This window comes from Wolffia australiana, chromosome 7 (genome assembly GCF_029677425.1).
Source record: "Wolffia australiana isolate 7733 chromosome 7, ASM2967742v1".
NCBI classification, from domain to species: domain Eukaryota; kingdom Viridiplantae; phylum Streptophyta; class Magnoliopsida; order Alismatales; family Araceae; genus Wolffia; species Wolffia australiana.
Window position 1 is genome coordinate 12531739 of NC_135841.1, and position 20349 is coordinate 12552087.

General features: G+C 42.2%; 2 protein-coding genes across 4 annotated transcripts; one reads left to right on the plus strand and one right to left on the minus strand.

Moving 5' to 3' along the window:
• Nucleotides 1-640: 640 nt before the first annotated feature.
• LOC144705287 (putative methyltransferase At1g29790) lies at nt 641-2187 on the minus strand. The gene has a single exon (XM_078577890.1). The coding sequence runs from the start codon at nt 1942-1944 to the stop codon at nt 733-735; it is 1212 nt and encodes a 403-aa protein (XP_078434016.1). The 5' UTR covers nt 1945-2187; the 3' UTR covers nt 641-732.
• Nucleotides 2188-5146: 2959 nt separating this feature from the next.
• LOC144705234 (yacP-like NYN domain protein) lies at nt 5147-19957 on the plus strand. 3 transcript variants are annotated; one of them, XM_078577817.1, is made up of 10 exons: nt 5147-5406; nt 6136-6207; nt 6497-6621; nt 6714-6874; nt 16433-16502; nt 17885-17939; nt 18044-18127; nt 18821-18859; nt 19194-19240; nt 19651-19957. In XM_078577817.1, exons 1-10 carry the CDS (start codon nt 5329-5331, stop codon nt 19754-19756), a joined length of 837 nt encoding a protein of 278 aa, XP_078433943.1. In that variant the 5' UTR covers nt 5147-5328; the 3' UTR covers nt 19757-19957. The 3 variants fall into 3 exon arrangements, with proteins under 3 accessions (XP_078433943.1, XP_078433944.1, XP_078433945.1); XM_078577818.1 differs by lacking the exon at nt 19194-19240; XM_078577819.1 differs by lacking the exons at nt 19194-19240; nt 19651-19957 and having other exon boundaries at nt 18727-18857.
• Nucleotides 19958-20349: the final 392 nt, after the last annotated feature.

Genomic DNA, 20349 nt, shown 5'->3' on the forward strand with positions numbered 1-20349 from the left:
CATCTTCTTCCATCTCTTCTCTCCAAGACCCTGAGCTGCATTCTTCTCCTTCTCTCTTCTTCTCCTTTTCTCCTTGCATCCATCATCTCCTCCAATATCCTCTCGACAATAAATGTTCTTTAGCCCAAAAAAGGTGGAGAGAGAGAGAGAACGAGAGAGAGAGATAGAGATAGATAGATAGATAAAGATAGAGAGATAGAGATAGAGAGAGATGGATAGATAGATAAGAGAGAGAGAAAGATAGAGAGATAGATAGAGATAGAGATAGAGAGAGAGATAGATAGATAGATAGAGAGAGAGAGAGAGAGAAAGAGAAATAGAGAGATAGATAGATAGATAGATAGATAGATAGATAGAGAGATAGATAGATAGATAGATAGATAGATAGATAGAGGGATAGATAGATAGATAGATAGATAGATAGATAGATAGAGAGAAAGATAGATAGATAGATAGAGAGAAAGATAGAGAGAGAGATAGAGAGAGAGAGAGAGAGAGAGAGAGAGTGAGTGGATGCATGCGTGGGGAGAACCGAAGGGCAATCTCAAAGTTGCTGTGAGATACAGATGGATAACGCGAGAGAAGAGAAGAACGGCGACTCTTCCCTTCGCCTCTGTATTCTCGGAACTCGGAAGCAAGATCGACTTTTCAAGTTTACCCAAAGGAGTTGAAGAGAAAGAGATAGCGAGAGATACATGTATAGAGAGAGAGAGAGCACAGGGGAAACTGATTTCAACTCATGGGCTTCTCCAAGATCGCGGAGAGATACCACTCGTTGAGATGGGCGCCGCGGTCAAGCTTCCGGCCAATGCTCCAGCGCACCTTCTCAAACCCAACGCGGTCGAACATGGGCACGTAAGTAGAGTTAAGCCGAGACCCCTCGCAGAAGAAATGATCAAGCCAGAAGAACCCCCCGGGCCGCAGCACCCGATAAATATCAAACACCGCAAACTCCAGCACAACCTCGGGAATCCAGCTACTCAGAACGTGCATGGAATGCACGATATCGAGCGTGTTCTCGAAGAAGGGCAGCCTGTGGGCGACGCTCAAATGCATAGAAATCAGCCCCCGCGAGGCGATAAAACTGTTAAACGGCCCGTCGAAGTTCATCGACGTGGTGACGATAGTCACGCCGCGCTCCTTCATCCTCGCCGCGAACGTCCCGCTCCCCCCGCCCAAGTCCAGCCCAATCCTGACCGTCCCTTCCGGTTTCATCCCCAGCACTTGATCGATCCCGAAGTCCAGCTTCCCGTCGTCGAAAGTCCACCTTCTCTTCTCTCTTCCTTCAAGATCGAAGCAGTCTTTACAGTCGTAAGTCCCCTTCGTCTTCCCCCGGCGGACCAGGCAGCCGTAGCTCTTGCACGAGTAGGCGTCCCACACGACGGTCTGGTCGGGGGGGACGGACCAGAGCGCGGCCGGCGCGGGCCTGGGCTCGACGTAGTTCGCCGGGGTGGCCGGTCGGCAGCGCCGGCGCGGGAGCGGCTCGCACCCACGTAGCATGAGCCGCTGAGCAAAGACCTCGTCGGAAGGACACGTACCCCCTATTTCATAACTCATGTACTGTTCTAAGTCGCTCTGGTGGCGCTTGCAGGCGGCGCCGAGGACTGGGTAGAGCTCCGCCGCGCCGATGTTGGGGTTTTGGCCGAGAGGGAGCTTCTGGGCTTCTACGACTAGCTTGAGCTCGCCGGAGAGGTCGGTCGGCCAGTCGTTTAACTTGGGTGGAGTTTGGAGATGGGATTTGAGCTCGTTTAGCTCTCGGATGAGCGTTTCGGCGTCCCAGAATGGGAGTTTGGGGGCGTAATCTGTCCATTTGATGGTTGGGGAGATGAAGAAGATGGTGAGGAGGTTTGTGGCGATGATGAGGAGAGTGAGTTTGATCAGGGTTTGGGCTCGGCTTCGCTGCTTCTGCGCTGGCTTTCTCTCGTCGTCGTCCATGCTTCCCATCTTGTTTTCTCTTTTTCTGGCGGAGTTTGAACGCTCTGGGGCTGGTTTTATGGAGAAGAACGCACTGGCCTTTGCCGAACTCCTTGTTGAATTAATTGTTTTTTTGGTTGCCCCTGATCAGCTGGTTGGCAGCTCCTATTCCTTCCCTTTCACAACTTGGTGAAACGAATCCTCTCTCTCTCTCTCTCTCCTCTCTTCACATGTTCTTACATGGGTTTGGACAAGCCGCCTTCATCTGATAAGTTTGGCGAACAGGAAGAAGATACAAATCCTGTGGAAGAAAATCGTAATAATAAGGCAAAGTCAACGCATTGGAACCCCCCTCTTTCTGAGATACGGATCAAAAGTACCTAACTTACAGGGCACATGTGTCCGCATCTCCCCGTTTATTTATTTTTTTCTTTTTTTCAACCCATTCCTTACGATGTCATGGTAAGGCTCTAGTCTTTGGTGGCCAATCTACAATCTAGTCCTTGGTTGGGGGGTTAACATCTTGAGCCTTCTAAAGTCAGAGAATGTTGAGCTCTCAAGTTATTCATTCACTCCACACATTTGAGCGTCCCATGCCTGTTCCACAGTCTATACTGCAATAAGACATCCTGAGAGGTCATCCATCTCAGACTGGATGGTAATTTTGTCCGTGGACGAAAAAATCGTCCCATCCAAGACTCAAGGACGATTGACGGAACGATTGCTTTGTCCATGGACGAAATAACCGTCACGTCTGGGACCTTGGACGGGGGACAGGATGTTTATTTCATCCTGTGGGAGTCTAGTATGCGCGTGACAAGTCCTGACACACGTGCCGCGCCACGTGTCAATTTCTGAGTGATCTAATGCTGACGCACGCCCTGTTTCATCCTGGGACATTGAACGGGACGAGAATTTCTTGGACGGGACGGTTTCGGACGGGACAGGACGTGGACAAAAAAATGGGACGGGACGAACCCTGTACGGGATGATTTAGATGAAAATCTAAAAATTGGGACGTCGGACAAGATGAACTTCGTCCCGTCCATCGTCCACATCTGGACGATCCGTAACTTTATTCCCACGGTAGGGCTGGACGGTACATCAGAGAAAAACATATAGAACCTACAAAAGCATAGCTCAATTGATTTTGGCGAAGACACAAAGTTCTTCTTGTGCTGAACCTTAAGGATGAATCACTATATTGAACAAAGTAAAGAAGACCTGTTTGGCTCTATAACAAATTTGATATTAAGGGTTAGTATTTTGAAATGCACATCCAAGAAATTCTGTTAATCTCACATTGACTTTCATGCCTTACACAGAGATATAAGAGAGACTTATCATTGTTGTCTGCTGTTAATTTATCATATATTATAACAAGGGTAGACTTAACCTCTTGACTTAGTTAGTCACAACTTAATGAAATGTCTTAATCCAATAATTATCATGAGTCTCTCATGCTAGTGTGAACTGAATCACAGCTTATCATATAAAATTAACATATATTCATGTCCACAAAAGAAATTTAAAATATCCTATGCTTAATATATATATATATATATATATATATATATATATATATATATATATATATATATATATATATATATATAAGTTTACATTGCAGAAACCATAACTTCATGATCTCAAAATTTTTCTATCATTATAAGCTACATAAATTTCATGAGTCATCTACTCATCATAGAACTAATAGGGTTTTGGTCACGTTGGGTGTAACTAGATCCAAACAATAAGCATGCATTATAACCCAATCAAGGACACATATCATGCGTTGATGTGCGTTAAGTTGGTGTGGTTTTCATTTATGGAGATATCAACATGCCTATTACAGAAAGAGAATCAAAATACAACCTTTCCCTATAGTGCATGTGACCATATGGGTATTCATACTCATATAAGTAGTTTTCTCTTGAGATTTTTTTATCATATTCCTGTGGGTAAATCTGCTATAATTGAGTTTGTCGTAGGCTCTACAAATGTCTATTATGAGACATTTTAAAGAAAATAATTTGGTTTTTACATGTTAAACCTCATCAAATTTCATGTTTTTTGGTTAACATTGAGGCTAAGTGATTGTCACAATAAAGTTTTTGTATAGTCTGGACTATATCAAGAACTGCCTAGCAAACAATTAAGTTATTTATATAATCGTGTACCCACTACTAAGAGATTGTTCCTACTACATATATATATATACAATGCGTAGGATCCATCTAAGCATATTATCCCTCTCTGAGCCAACTCTTTTCATACATTCAAAAAATATTTTTCTAGTTAACAAACCATACCATTCATTCTGTACATGTACAATACGATCCACAAGAGAAACCGATGACAAACACAGTGATTACACATTCAAATTTGAAAATAATAAACTTGTTTTACAAAAGTGAACAGTTCTGGGATTTCTTCTTATATAAAGCAAACCATTTTGAGATGAACTGAAGTATTCTTTCCAAAAAAAACCCTCTTGGGCTTTTTGTCTAGAACAAGATGGCCCAACATGCTTTTAAGGGAGATAGTCCAGTTTGCAGCTAAGTAGGGAACATCGGCCATCATCGGTCACGTCACACGTCACGGTGACGGCAACATGACAGATGATGTGATGGTGACAGTGATGAAATTAGGGGCCCGTGACAATGACGAATGCTGAACTGGGCGTGACGGTGACGGGGGCCTTGGAGGGGTGATGTGACGGGATGGCCGTCACGAATGGCGGCTGTGACGGATTTTTAAAAACTTTAAAAATAGCCAAAAAGCTTAAAGATTGTTATATTTAAGCTCTCAGACGGCCGAGATTTTGCCACGTAATGTAGCTAACTCAATTTTGGCATTTTGCAGAAAAATCCCTGCATTAATTCTTGCACGCAAAAGGACACTGCCCAAAAATAATTGGAGATATGCCCCTCCCATTCTCTATACTCCATATTTACAGAAGAAAAACTACAGAAAATTATCCTCCATGTTTTTTCGGTAACACGTGATGGTGATGCCGTCCGGTGACAGGGACGTGACGGGACGCCACAGAGAGGGACCTGGGATGTGAGCGTGATGAATTTTTCTAAAATCTGTGGACGTGTGACGCGACGGAGACGTGACGAAAGTTTCATCACGTCACCGTCCGTCACGGATCGTCATCCGTCCCTTCACGTCCGGACGTGCCTTTCTTTAAGCTAAGAGATCCGTGGCAATAAAATAGCCACAGACATTGGCAAACTCGGAAGAACTGGAATTTGAGTAAATCTTCGGAAGAATTGGAATTGGGTAGTCTTCGGAAGAACCGGAATTGGGTATTCTTCGGAGGGAAATCATTCCGTCGGGGAAGATTCTTGGAGCTACGGCCATCGGCAGATCACGGATGAGACATCGAAGCTCGAATTTAACGCCGCCATGAGGTCTGTTGCAGTGTCTCCTGGCGGCGTCTCGTCGGCTGTTGTGGCTGGGAGCAAGAAGCCCGAACGGCAAAAGGTCACCCTCCCCTTGTTCTTAGAAGAACGTCTTTAGCTCCATTGATCACTTTCATTTTTACCCATTTGTTGGAATTGTGGTATTCATATGAGTTTTTTAAAGATATGAGTAAAAAGTTATTATTTTTTGTTTTTTTAAATGCTAAGTATGGGAATTTCTCTCGTACGCGGTAATCAAGTGTTATTCTTTAACAAATGCCCGCCGTTTTCGTTTCCACTTTTGTGTATCCTCGGCTTAATTTTCAATTCTGTGAGCCTCTGAAGGATAGTTGATGTGGGGCAAGTCGAATTACCGACTTGTGAGTATGTTAAACGTGACGATCAGCCTCTTCGAATATGATCTACCCCGAAGAAGAAAATTTCCTCAGTTTTTCTTCAGTGTACATCTGATGTGAACAAAAAAATGTGAAGTGGGGTTTTCCTTGTATATAACGGGGTGTGTTTTTTTTTTGAATGAAATATAACGGGGTGTTTTTTGTCCTAAATCAGTCTCTTTTTGTTTTAACGAGCTTTAGAGAAGAAATTATAATCCATGAGTTTAACCATTTATGAACTTTCCAGCCATTATTTTTTTTGCGCTTTCAAAATTCCTTCAAATGAAGATATTTCTTTCCTATTTCATCTCTTGGGCTGAAGAACGCATTCTTTTGAATGTGAAATATTGAATAATTATGGTGTTTTTTATCTCTCCACTATCCTGTTAATACGAATTTGCTGTGATTTTCCTCAGAGCTCCGAACAAGCTCCTCCTAGGATCACATCAAACGTCAAACAGAACTTGCAGCTCCTAAAATTTTGGAAAGTAAGTGAACTTGTCATGTTCCGTTACATAGACTGGCAGAACGGATAACTCATATCACAGTTATAAACTCTTTGGTATATCATTCATTAAAGCAAGGCTTGACTTCTGTGCATCTCAACCCATAATAAAAGCCTGCATTTATTTCAGAGAATTTTTATCTCCATCTACTTAATTGATACATTTTTCTAGTAAGTGCCCTTTATGTTCTGTGTTGCATTTATTATTAATATTTCGGTTTTTTTATAGAGCAGCCATTGTATGGATTGCTTCATCAGTTTTTGTTGTCCAGGAATACCAGGCCCAGAAGTTTGGAGCCCCAAAGCCTGCGACTAGCTATCGAAAGAAAAAGCCAGTTAAAGAGAAACTTCCAGAGGATATAGACCTCTATGAAGATCCGATATTGAATCTCTACTAGTGAGTCCCAAATCGGTTTTTCTCTTGGTGTTCTCTTGAACGAATAATTATCTTTGAGCCCTGTTTAACTATTTACTTTTTAAGTTTTTCAGTACACACCAGGGTTTGGAGTCAGCAGTTCCTGTGCTACTTGTTGATGGTTATAATGTATGTGGATATTGGCCAAAGTTGAAAAAGCATTTCATGAAAGGACGCTTAGATGTTGCACGTCAGAAACTCCTGGATGAATTGATTGGGTTTAGTGTCCTAAAAGGTTTGTACGATTCTATGTGTGTAGTTTGTATCCCGTTCTCTCTGTATTCTGATGGAAATATTTTCCATTTGGGCTTTTATTATGTTTCTCAGCCACTCTTGATGAAATATGATATGGTCCAAACATGGACCTATCATATGGTTAAAAGAAGAATACACATCCATCACGCGCATCAGATCCGGTGCATGTCTCTTCAAACCAGGAAGAGATGGAAACAAAACTATCCTATCAATAGATTAAGCGTGGACTGCAGAGGATATGGATTCATTTCTTTCCAAGAAGGCGAGCGACGAGTCGGCGCTAGTGGGAGATTCTCCAGCTCCAACGAATGATTGGGCCAGATTCTCTGTTGGAGATTCTCTATCTTCTTCTACTTCTCAAGCTGTTTCCTGTGTGATCTACAGTTTATATTCCAATTCTTGAGATGATTTGTACTGTTCTTGACTTGAGCAAAAAGGGAAAATTTGGATTTCCTTAAAGCAGTTTTTCCCTCAAGATCACGGACCCTATCATTTTGATATCAGATCCAGTCTTATCCTTGGTTAATCTTGTCTTGTTTGTCAAATAGAGTTGAATATTCGGCGAGTGGTTCACTGCTAATGGGAAAAAGGTGACCAACATTCTTGGGCATATGATCCAAAGGGTATAGCGATACTTCAGTACGCAGATGACACTACATTCTTCATGGAAGGCTCAGTGGAGGAAGCTCGAAATCTGTCGATGGTTTTAGACCTTTTTTTGACTTCTCCGGCCTATAGATCAACCGTTTCAAATCTGCGTTTGTGGGATTGGGCCTTACTCAAGAGGAGGGGGCCCAATGTTCAGAAGCTCTGGGGACTCCCATTGGAAAACTTCCAATGTGGTATCTAGGGTTACCACTGAAGAGGGGGCGACTAACATCCACAGATTGGACCCCAGTCGTTGAGAAGGTGGAGAAGCGACTCGAGGGTTGGCAGAGCCGGGTGTCATCACGAGCGGAGCGGCTCATATTGTTGAGATCGGTTCTATCGGCAATACCAATATTTTACCTCTCAGTCTTCAAGTTGCCTAGGGGATCGGTCATCGGTTGGAAACTCTGATGAGGCGATTCTTATGGAACGGGCCTGGATCGAAAAGTGGCCGTGTATCAGCCAGGGTGTCATGGGAGGTAGTGTGTCAACCAGTTGAAAATGGCGGGCTGGGTGTACCACATCTGCAATCCATGAATATGGCATCGCTAACTAAATGGGTGTCCAAGATTATGGGACCGGAGGAGGAGATGGACACGAAAGTGTTAAGAGACATGTATGGCACACTGTTGAACTGGGAGCAGCGATAGATCCCAATCAAAGGGGCCTCCGGTTTTTGGCAGGGATTGGACCAAATTTTCCAGCAAAGCCAAGGGTTGTTTGTACCCAAATTAGGGGATGGAGCGTGTTTTCGATATTGGCTTGATGACTGGTCAACCAGAGGTCTGATGCGGGAAGTTTTCCCTTGACTCTTCGCATTGGCTGGGAGCCCACAAGCCTTGGTGAGAGATTGTTGGGATGGCTCATGGAATCCAATCTTGCAGAGATTGGAAGATTGGAAGATTGGAACATGCAACAGGCCATAGTGGATCTACAGCCTATCAATGGGATAAGGGACAGCTGCATATGGAGGGGAGCCCAGTGGTCAGTCCCCCATGTGTATAAAAAAGATCCGGGGGAGTACAACAGAAGAGCAGACGTTATCCACACATGTAAAAGTCTGTGGAAGCAGAAGGTACCATTAAAAGTGCAAATTTTTGGGTGGCTGCTTGTTAGACGTCGAGTTATGACACTCACTCTCTGAAGGCACATGATCCCGGACACGCCAACCGCGTATCCCATGTGCAGCCTTGGAGAGGAAGATTGTTCTCACCTTTTTTTCGAGTGTCCTTTTGCGCAGGCCATTTGGAGAGCACAACAACTGAGAGGGGTGGATGTTACGTCAGACGACGCGTGCTGGGAGTCCCTCAGGAGGAGGGCGGTTAGTGGACGGTCGAGCTGGGGAAGGGTCCTCGCGGTACTTTGGACGTTGTGGCTTCACCGCCACAAGGTTGTATTTCAGGGGAAGGCTGCGTCGCTGGAATCGGTGCTACATGATGTAGGGAAATGTATATCCTAGTGGTTCAGTAGGACATGAGGGAGGGTAAATGGGCCCGGCAGGCCGGGCATGTACTATGTCATGATCATATATATCAATAGTTATTTTTGGGTTGACCACCGAGTTTCGGGTGGGCTTCCCTCTTTTAATTTAAAAAAAAAAAACATTCTTGAGCATATGATGAAAGAAGTGGCAACCATATCAGCTAGTCCGAGAGAACAAGGCTTCCGCATCTTCTGCTCCTACCCATAGTTAAACCAGTCCAGGTCTGCATCGCCCCTGGCTCATCAGCATATTCAAGAATGGAGGTTACATCCTGAATCTAAATTTAAACATGGAGATCTGCCAATTTTCAGTAGTTACCAACCTGAATCTTGGTTGAAAAATGTGAAACGCTTCTTTTGACTACATTCTCTACCACATAAAGACAAAGTTCACCTTATCGCACTCAATTGGGACAAGCCTGGCCTTGAGATGGTTCATATATGCTGAAGTGGAGTTTGGGATGAGTGCTTGGGTGGGTTTTAAAACTAGCTGATATGGCTAGTTTTTAAATTCATTCCAAACTGCAGTTCAGGTAAGTTGATGGTATGTCAATTTATTCCAGACATCAGAGTCTCTGTGATATCAAGAAAACAAAATCGGTTCAAGAATACTGTGCCGAATTTGAAAAATTCTTTTTCTCCCAGAGATTAAGTAATGTGCATATCTCCTAGTTTCATTACTTGATATTCATCCTGAAGTTTAAAGAAATAGACAATATAGCCTGAACAAGATGATGGATTTGCCTAGTATGGCCGAGTCAGATTTGGGTGTATTATACAGAGCCTGAAAAAGTCCACCATATGCAGATTCACTAATTTAGTTGTCACCTGTACTGCATCCTCAAGCTGTGGCTATTCCTCATCAGCTCATACCTAATTTTTAACAACCATATAGTCGTAATGATGGGCCCACTAGTTCTTCTACAACTACTCCAGTAGCAGTTCATCACAACAATGAATAAACGTAAGACTAAATTTAATGATTACAGATGGGGGATTTCAGCAGAGAAATGACAATGGATTTTGCTATTATTGCAGCGACCATTTTACTCTGGAACATCAATGTATGAATAATCTAAATTTTATTTTCATTAGGGAAGGAGATGAATCATATGAGTTACTTGAAGAATTGGACAACCTGATGTAGACAGATGAGGAGCCAATTACAGAAGGGGCATGCTAGCCCACAGAGCTACTTCCACAAGTTATTTTAAAATGTGGGGCTCTATTCACAGCCTCCAGGTCATTTTTTTTTTGAAAGAAAGATAGAGAGATCACACAAAGTCGGTGACTCTCCCGATGAGATAAAAATATATTATTGTTATGTACATGTAGGGCCTTAAGTGCCAGCTGGGGCCTTGGCCTTGGGCTTTTACACCATGCAGCAGTAAAACGTGCAGCTGTTTGTACCACAGCATACGCTGATGCTTCCAGTTTGTTGAAGATGACGTCGTTCCTATGCAGCCATAGTGCCCATAACACTCCAAAGGGTCGAACCCAGCCTTCTTGCTCCTTGAGTGCTCCCTTCTGTATAGAGTCCCAAAAGGCCTCCTCTGATGAGATATCCACCCCCGTGATTGGTTCACAGGTCCACACATCTCTGGCAAAGGAGCAGTCAAAAAAGAGGTGAGAGCAATCCTCATCACCATTTGCACTCATAAAACACTGTGCCAAAACTTCTGGGAGCCATCTCTTCCAAACGACCATTTCCACTGGTCTTCGTTGGAGGGGCAGCCAACAAAAAATTTCACCTTAAGGGGGTACTTTTGTCGCCATATGATTCGACACATGGAGGATCCTCTGTTCCTCTCATGTATGTCTGCCGCTGAGCTTCGCATAAGCCTCTTGAACAGAGAAGGATGCGCCTATCCACTCCCATCCATCCTGTGTCCCTCCCAGTGGGTGCATGTGTATTAAGGTTTGTTGCAACCTAGTATAATATTCTATTCTTTGGTGGGATAGGGTGTCGCCAAGGCATGGGTCCATGTGCCATCCCAAAACTCTCTCACTGCTGCATGGGGGGTCCTTGTAAGGGCAACAGGTGCGGGAATTCTATCTTCAATGTGCCTTGGGGGGACCATGCGTCTAGCCAAAACCGGAATGCTGTGCCATCTCCCAGGTTGGTTTTGAAGAAATTACGAGCTTGAGGAAATACATGCCTCAGCCCTTGCCAGAATGTGGAGGCTGCTTGGACTGGATTTCCACAAACTTCCCAGTCCAAGCTCAAGCCATAAATATCTTTCAAAAAGCGTGTAGCCATGGTTGTATCCTGTCCCATAAGTCTGTACAACCATTTGGCCAGTAATGTGATATGCTTCCCTCAGAATAATATCGATTTGTTCCCAAAGTCCCAAGAATATGAATTCAATACAAGGAAAGGTTGAATAACCAATCTGTAGATCTATTACGACCCCCTCTTATTCCCTTATAACTGGAAAATTCTCCACTAAGGTAGTAATTGAGTCTTTCTTCATGGTGTCACCCTAATCTCTCTACAGGTAAGGAAGTTAATGGTGATCAGCGAGCTTTTCAACTTGAACTGATATTAGAGCTGGTCCAGTCACCTGCAGTCTTTGACATAGCTTGTCTGCCCCCACCTTCTTCAGTTACTTTTTCCAAACATTTTGCCACTGGGAGTTGTTATTTCCCAATGCGTGTGTGTCTTTGCCTATGTATCTTTGATTTGAAGGGGGATATATTCGACTGCAAAAGGGGATCATACAGGGATGCCCATTAGCAACATTGTTGTTCGTCCTTGTAGTGGACGCCCTAACTTTAAAAACACACCCGAGGTTTGTTCCCACAGCCTGCAGAAGGGATTCTGGACTCCAAGTTTCCCAGTGGGTATTTCCTACTGAAATATGTGGATGATACCATTTCTTATCGAGAGTTAGTGGAGAAGGTCAATGACCTCTACAAACCATGGGACCTTTTTGAATGATAGTCAGCTATTGTCAGTTCTGGGTTATTGCAAGAGGAGGTGGCCTTATGTTCCAGGGGCCTGGGAACCCCACGGGATTCCCAGGCAGTAATAGAGAAGCTGGAACGGAAGTTAGAGAGATGGCATGCGGGACTATTGTTGAGTGGGTGGGCACTTGGTGCTGCTGAGTCAAGTGCTCTCGGCGATCTTCTACCTCTCGGTCTTAAAATTACTGGTGGGGGTCGACAAGCACCTAGAAAGAGTGATGTTGAGATTCTAATTGAAAAGCTCAGGTTCAGAAAAAGGGAGGGGGGAATGGGCCTGAAATCTTGAGATGTGTTTTGCTGACAGGTCAACTTGGTTGTACTAGGCATCTAGAAAAAACAAGACATGGGTGGACAGTCTTATGAGACCGAAGGGTAGGGATGGTTGTGTAGTGTAGTGTAAATTTTCACACTTAGTAATGTATTGAGGTATATCGTCCCGTGCGAGTTCATAAATTTCTCCTGAAAGTTCTTCCCCTGCTGTATTTTCAAAGATAATTGAATCTACCTCCATCTTCCTTAAGAGCACTTATTTAGATTCAGGTACAGGTATACAATATATGAGTTCTTCCCCTCAACAATCTCCCTGAATGAATGCGGTTGACCTTCAGTCAGCTAACCCATCAAACTACTGAAGATTGAGAAAATGTGGCTCCTCGACAAAGGAAGGAGGCGACCTCTGAAACTGGATAACATCTATATGTGACATCTCACAAGTGTTCACCAGAAGAAGGATGCTGATTAGGCCAAGCATTCTTATTTCTTCAACAAAGATGCTTCAAAATCTCAGTCACCTCTTGCCCGAAGTGGCAGATTGTTGGTTATATTTTTTCGTTTGATGTATTTAATTTTTAGTAAAAATTCGCACATAGCTGCACAATCTCATCGCACAGGCCTTAGTGGGGTTTCTCTAAAGGTGTGGGATGTGTGGTATTAAAATTTGCACTACACTGCCCACTGCACTATAATTTGCACATCACACTGACCTTGAAATGTTTACTGGAGAGAATTATGGTCACACAGTTCTTGAAGGACAGCTATGGACCATGGATGGACTGGATAGATGGGGGGTTCCGGTCAGAGGGTCCTCTACATTTTGGCAGGTTTAAGGCAAGTTTTTCCACAAGTTGTGGAGAATTCTTCAGTGCCAAGCTAGGGGAGAGCTCCTCCTGCTGGCTAGACGACTGGTTGGCTTGGGGCACATTGACGGAAGAGCTCCCATGTCTTTTTGCCCTCTAACGGAGCCCACAGACAACAGTTTGGGAATTCTGAGATGGTATGTGGAATCAGCTCTTGGCTGATACCTTTTCAGACTAGAAAGTCGATGGTTATATGAAGATGCAACAATTCTTACTACATATTGGTCCATTGCGCAGAAGACAAGACAACTGAGGGAGGATAGACACATCCTTCTATGTCTGGAATGCTTGTGTGTGGGTCAAATAGAGATGCTTAGAGGAAGAACTGACAATCATCTGTGCTTGCCATGCCTTATGGAAACAAAGGACACCCTAAAAGTGCTGTTCTTTGGTTGATTTATCCTTTTGAGAAAAGCTAATGATGTGGGTCATCTGGAAAAGGTGGCTCTCAGAAATCTTGGCTGACAGTGTTATGGCACAAGAAAGAAGAGGACTGCTCCAATCTCTTCTTCAGATGCACATTTGCCCAGGAAGTGTGGGCCTAGCTGCCAAACATGGGGGTGGATGCCTCCTCATGGGTGCGTATTGATCACATTTTCTATTACTTCGGGTGGGCCACTGATTTTGGGTGATTTTCCCCTCATTTTTTTTTTTTAAAGTGTCTTTTACTTGAACACAACAAGAAATTGCCTCATTTCCATCAGTGTTCTCTCGGTGTAATTGAGAGGCTGTTAGAACCAACATATCAGACTGCGAGGTTGCCACTGCAGTTATCTTGTGTTCATATCCTGCCACAGAATGGTGTGGCGGAGAAAAAGATACCCAGTCTGTGGAGTGAGGGAGCGGTGAGGCTGTCCAAATAGACAATCTGCTTTCTCAGGATTAAACCCCCTTGGTAAGGGACTAGTCAAGTGTTGATTTATGTACAATCTAAAGTTAAACTCAGATGGGATATTGGACCCCTTAAAAGCCAGGTTCATCGATAAAGGCTATACTCAAACATATGGCAATTTTGATGGGGAGGCGTTTTGCTCCTATAGTAATATCCAACACTGTCCGTTTACTTCTTATCTCTTCTAGTGAAACTGGGATGGGGACTTCACCTATATAATGTTTTGAATTTCTTCTGTCATGGCGAATTTGAAAAGAAAACCTACATGCAACTATCCCCTTGGTGTTATCAATGTCTGTGGGGGATCAACTATGCAGACTTGGTGAAAATAATTGAGGCATGAGTAAACGAGCGGAACCTCATTTTTATTTAATTATTAAATGTTTCATTTAATGAATATTTGTAGTATCGTTCCAGTAAATACAGATTGAGATCATGGAAGCATGAGCTTGTGATATAGTTACGCCTAATTCTGAACCGGTTTATGTAATAACTATGAATAAAGGACCAGTATTTCCTCTGAAATACGCTTTTTTCCTCATACAGAACACATTCCAAGAAAACTCAGTTAAAATCTTGACCTGACCATCGTATTAACAAATCAACGTATTCCAATACTTAATGGACAAAACAAAGAGGGATTCACTCAAGGAGTACTGAAAAAGGTGTTAACTGCAGTGGGACTCATGGGGTCACGTTAGTCTTCATGTTTAAAATATCGCTCCTTAGTTTATTAGGGGGTTTTATGTAAAATTTTGGTAGTCTATCAGCCCATTGAAGACAAACAGACAGTGAATGAAAGTGAGCCTTTCTACTGAGCATATTCCCTTCTCCCAGGGTGGCAGGTTCCTTGGATTTCCCTGCCTCCTTTCTCTTTCCAACGATCGGCCAATAGCTGACAGGTCTGACTAACTGGGATGGCATATATTCAGAGGGACACAACAAATAATCAAGGTCTTGCTAAAGGTTAAGATTTTCGGGTGGCTTTTGTTCCGCAAGAGACTGGTGACCTGCATTTGCCATAAGACAATGTACCCAGATACATTGGTGACATGTCCTTTGTGTACACAAGGTGACGAGGACTATAACCCATATTTTTTGAGTCCCCCTTTGCATGCATGATTTAGGCCACCCAAGCACACTTGGGCGTGTATGCGACGTCAGCTGAGGCCTTCTGGGATTACATAAAGAGAGCTGGATCCAGACGAAGAGAAGAAGGGGGCTGAGCGCTGAAAGTGCTTTGGGTAATATAGTTACATCAAAAGGAAGTGATCTGTAGGAGGAGGACAGCTTCAACAGACAACCTCACCCATGAAATCGAGGGTATACTGGGGGCATGGTTCCCTCGAGGTGGAAGAGGGGGAAGAGAGTGATCATGCATGAATAGGGCCATAGGGCTCAATACATGTACTTCTCAGGTGGTTAACAATTTTTCGGGTGGTTGCCTTGATTTTGCCTTGATTATAGAGTACTCAAGAACTGCCTGCGAGGCCCATAATGAGCACAATAAAAACATTACCAAGATTTGTGTGACTCACGTTCTGTCCTTAGATGAGGAATCTCTCAGAGATGAGGGCCTTGATGGGTGGTGATATGACTAAACTGTATTAAGAAAAGTATGATCCAGAAAGTCAATCAAGAAATGAAAGAGTTTCAGCAAGGTGGGTTGACTGATAGAAGAAATGAAGAAATGTTCATAAACCACGAGAACCGTACCAATGTATTCAGAGTTCAGTGGTAAGAAGATACAATAGGGTTATCCAGTTGGATCTCTCCTCTGATTCAGTAGGCTTGTCCCTGCTGCTTCAGCTTTCAGCTGCTCTGCATCTGCAACCCACGTTCGTAGAAGACTTCCTAAAAATATAAATCTGAACCAAGCTTCTCCCAATGATTTAAAGGGGTTCTCCATGTGAATCTTCTCGCACACATGTCCCCCATTGACTTTTCTTCCTTTTCTTCCTTCTTTGGTAGTGTCTTGAATAGAATGTATCAGGTGGTTTCCTTTAGGTGATATTTTGAAATTTTAGTGTATTAGAGGGATCAGGAAAATGGTTTGTTCTAGACCAGAAAATGGTGATTATGTTTTGGTGAAACTCACACTCCAAACTGACAGGCTTCAGAGGGATTGGTTTTTGAGGTCGATACGAATATATGGCCAATCTGTCTTACTAAAATTGGAGTAGACACTCAGAAGCTTTGCACATATTTTTACTTAAAATCAATTCTACTCCTAATTACTTCATAACTACTTTCAGGGACCAAAAATCCTTGATATCGCAGCCAATGTTATCTTTCTGAGATTCTTCAAAAAACAATTAAGCATTAATTTTACTTTTTCATAAAATTGATTCGTTCACCCTTCGGGAGTTCTTTGTATGGTTAATGGCTTCTAATTTTGATTATACCGGTGCAGAAGTTAAGGTCGTGGTCGTTTTTGATGCCATGCTTTCTGGGCTCCCAACTCACAAGGAAAATTTTGCTGGGTATGATATTGCACTATTATAATTTTCCGGATCGTCTTCTATTTTTTCCATTACTATATTGTACAGTTCACACTGGATGATGTACACAGGCTGCATTGTATGTAAAAGACATGGTCTCACCTTGTTAAGACTCAAGCGCCTGCCAGTAAGCTAAAATCTATAGCTGATACCATGGCCACCACTCAAGTTTGCCACACCTCAATAAAAGATCATTTGAGGATAACAGGTTTACCCAACTTTGGGCCTTAGTGGTCACTAAGTCATCATGAAAGGATTTCGTTGTAACAAGAGGGGCTTCATGTAGCCATAAGGAGAGGAAGTGAGATAAACAAGGGTGAAACTGATTTTTATAGGGTAAATAGAGGTAGGAATCTCTTGATGTGGAAAGAGAAAAACAGACATTATCCCCTGCAAAATTGTTGGGTAACCCTGCATGAAGTCGTTAGGACGCCCTGTTTGGGGTCAATGGCATCAATTTCTACGTATTTGGGTTAATCTTGGTCCAAGTGTAGTAGGTCAAATTAACATCTTATGAAATAAAAAATATTTGGTCAGTATGAATACGCCATTTATTGTTTATCAAAAAATGAATACGCCTATTTATTCTGAATCAGCGTTCTGTAATTTTTCTGGTTTGCTGTATTGGAGATCAGAAATCGCCCAGATTTGATTTTGTGGGTTAGAGAGAATGAACCTGAGTAGTTGTTGGACCTGGAACTATGCTCCCACCTGCAGAGAAAGAGGCCACTTGAAACTTGGGAATTGATTTTCACAATAAATGTATTGTTGTTACGATCCACTGTCAGCTGTTTAATGTCTCCACTCCTTGATGTTAAGGCTTCAATTTAGCTGGTATAATGTTCTCAGCTGTTAAAGTGTCTTCGATGATGGTTTCCCTTTCAACGGATGTTCCGGAACTTTTTCCCTAGTTGTATGTCACTAGATTATTACTGATCAATAGATGAGTTGGACTAGAACAACATTCAGTAATGCCTCCAGTGACGACCAACTGTTTGTTAGATAATTAAAACAAACTAAAATAGTATGTATTTGGTATCTTTCAGTCATTTCGGTGTGACATATATTTCTGATAATCCTGTTGGGTAATGAATGCCACAGTCAGAACATCTTCATGAAGCCCTGAAAAATGTCTCCAGAATAGCTGAACCTTTTATTGATGTCATTGCCTTCCCTACCATTTTTTTCCCTAGTTCTTTGAATGTATAGTCAACCATTGCTAAAAATGGTGAACATGTACCAGATTTCACGGATATGATAATCATCCAAGAGAGTTGGGATATTTCTATAGCTTTATTTTTCAGACCTCATCTGAATGTTTTACTGTAGTTTATCACTTCTGTCTTCCATGTGGAAAAAATCAGCATCGATGTCATTTTCTCGGGAGAGACTTGCGCTGACTCGTGGATTGAAAAAGAGGTTCGGCAGAACTCATAAGTAAAAGTGTAAATATACCCAAGAGATTGCGTTTAATAAAAAAATATTATTTTATTTCTATGGTTTACCAACTGCTATGTCCACAGGTTGTAGCTTTGAGGGATGATGGCTGTCCTAGAGTTTGGGTTGTGACGTCTGATTCATGTCAGCAGCAAGCAGCTCATGGAGCTGTATGTTTATTTCTCAATTGACACAACTTTTTCTTTATGGTGGTCGCCTGTTAAAAGAGATTTATCCGCTGGCTTCGAATTATCATTTTATCTCAAATGTTTCTCTTTGTTGGCCTTGTAAACCTGTTAGAATATTAAAATTAACCTGTTAGAAAATTTCATCTTATCTTTTCTCAGATTCGTTTGTTTGTGAGATATTGATAGGCATCTTTTTAAGATTCTGTATTGGTAATCCTTTCAAATGAAGAAACTGCATCCCTACGTTGCAAGCATTAAATAAGATAAGATTTTAATAGGTTTCCCAGCTAATATATGCTTTTTGTGAATTTTTTTTGAAGAAAGATAGGGAAGATCACACAAAATTGGTGACCTTCCGAATGTGATAAATATGATCCTTAAGTACACTTAAGGCCCAACGAATATGCTTTTTCTTAATAAATATGATGTTAGAGGTCCTGCATCATGGTTGCTGGAAAACTCTCATTCTTTACAATTCTCGCTGCTAGGTTTAGGATAGACATTTGTTTTACCAACTCAAAGGGTAGGTGTGGGACACCAAACGTAATGCTTGTAACTTTAATTTAATCTTTAACTCACAGGAGTGACTTAAAGACTTTGAGAAGTTTCTCCCTTGGAGAGTCATGAAAACGAGATCATCTTTTTGGCTTAATAAATAATGGCCGCCTTTTGCAGGGAGCATTTGTATGGAGCTGCAAAGCGTTGGTTTCGGAGGTGGGCTCACTTATGGCCTTTATTTCCTTTTCTTTCTTGTTTTCTTTCATGTTACGATTGTAGAAAATAGTAATCAATAGTGGTATTGATAATCATTTAAGATTGGCCAACCTAGTATTACTATTCCATTACAGTCTCTGCTCACACGTGCCCAGTTCCCTTTTGCTTTCTATTGTTTTGGTGAGACTCTGCATTCATGAAATGATAAGAAAAAAAAAAGTAAAAAAAAAAAAACATCAAGAGTATGTTTTATTCTATTCCCCAGGTTTCGGTGACAGATGAGCATTTGTATTTTCTTCTCTGTGACTGAGGCCACTAGTCTGATTCTTTGTAGATCAAGGCTGCAGAAAAGGAATTTGAGCAAGTTCTTGAAGATAACAGGTCTTTCTCCTTCTAGATAATACCTCAAAACTATCAATTACAATTTTTACTTTCAGTCCTTGGAAAATTAATGCAGTAACAATAAATTGACGTGGCTTTGTTGCAGTAATCTTATAGTGGATGATATCCCGCTCCTGCTCTCGTTTTTCTTCACGAAATAACAATAAATTTTGACATTTGTTATTTCGTGATTACTTTTCCCTGTAGAAATTCACATGATCACTCGGAGGACTAAGCCTACCGATCCAAAACCCATTAAAAAATCGTATTGCGATCCGTAATTAACTCTATGATTGGCTGCGGTAAATCCCGTGTAGATCTACTTATTTGAAACCAATCATATCATATTAGATTCATACCCACAGTCTACGGCCTATTTTTACAATTTTAGCGGCAATTATCCTCTGCAGGACAACGTCAATGCAAGGGAAGCTGCTTCAGCACAACTTGGAGCCAGAAGTTGTCCATGCTCTTAAGGATCTTAAAAAGAAGCTTTCGGAAGGCGAATCCTCGTGAGAAATTAATATTTCGCTTCCAAAATTCTGCAATCTTTGAAAATCGAACTGCCCAGAAGAAAGCTAAGAATTCTGGAGAAGTACCCTTGTTCATCCTTTGCCTGATCTCCTCTCCCATCCCTTCTTTACCTCTCTGTATACAAAAATCTCTCTCTTGGATCTTCATCCAAGTCTATATTCAACGTATTGAATTCCATTTTAACATCGGTGTATCAGTAGCCGCTTTCAGTTATTGCAAAGGGTACGTTTTGCATGTCCTTAATGGTGGTCGGTGCAGCTTCTCTCTCATTATCTTCTTCTCTCCACCTCTCTTTTAATTCTTGCTGACGCCATAAACCTAAATAAATGGGGCAGTGTGATGACGAAAGCTAGCTGATTTTAATGAAATTCAGTCGTGGATCTCGGGGGGGATGTCTAGATGAATGCCCACCAACAAAATATAAATAAATGAATTCAAGATACTATCCTCTATCTACTAGATGTGATGTTCTTCGTTTGAAGGGACCGCAGACAGCCCAAGCACGTCGTCATTGATTATTAGCCTAATTATATGCATGTGGCTCGAAGAACGAAGCCCAAACGACATTCTCCGGC

Coding starts and splice junctions, on each gene's coding strand:
- LOC144705287 (XM_078577890.1), bottom strand. CDS start 1,944: ATGGGAAGCATGGACGACGACGAGAGAAAGCCAGCGCAGAAGCAGCGA.
- LOC144705234 (XM_078577817.1), top strand. CDS start 5,329: ATGAGGTCTGTTGCAGTGTCTCCTGGCGGCGTCTCGTCGGCTGTTGTG. Junction 17,940..18,043: donor ACTCGTGGATTGAAAAAGAG/GTTCGGCAGAAC, acceptor CTATGTCCACAG/GTTGTAGCTTTGAGGGATGA. Junction 19,241..19,650: donor CAAGTTCTTGAAGATAACAG/GTCTTTCTCCTT, acceptor TATCCTCTGCAG/GACAACGTCAATGCAAGGGA.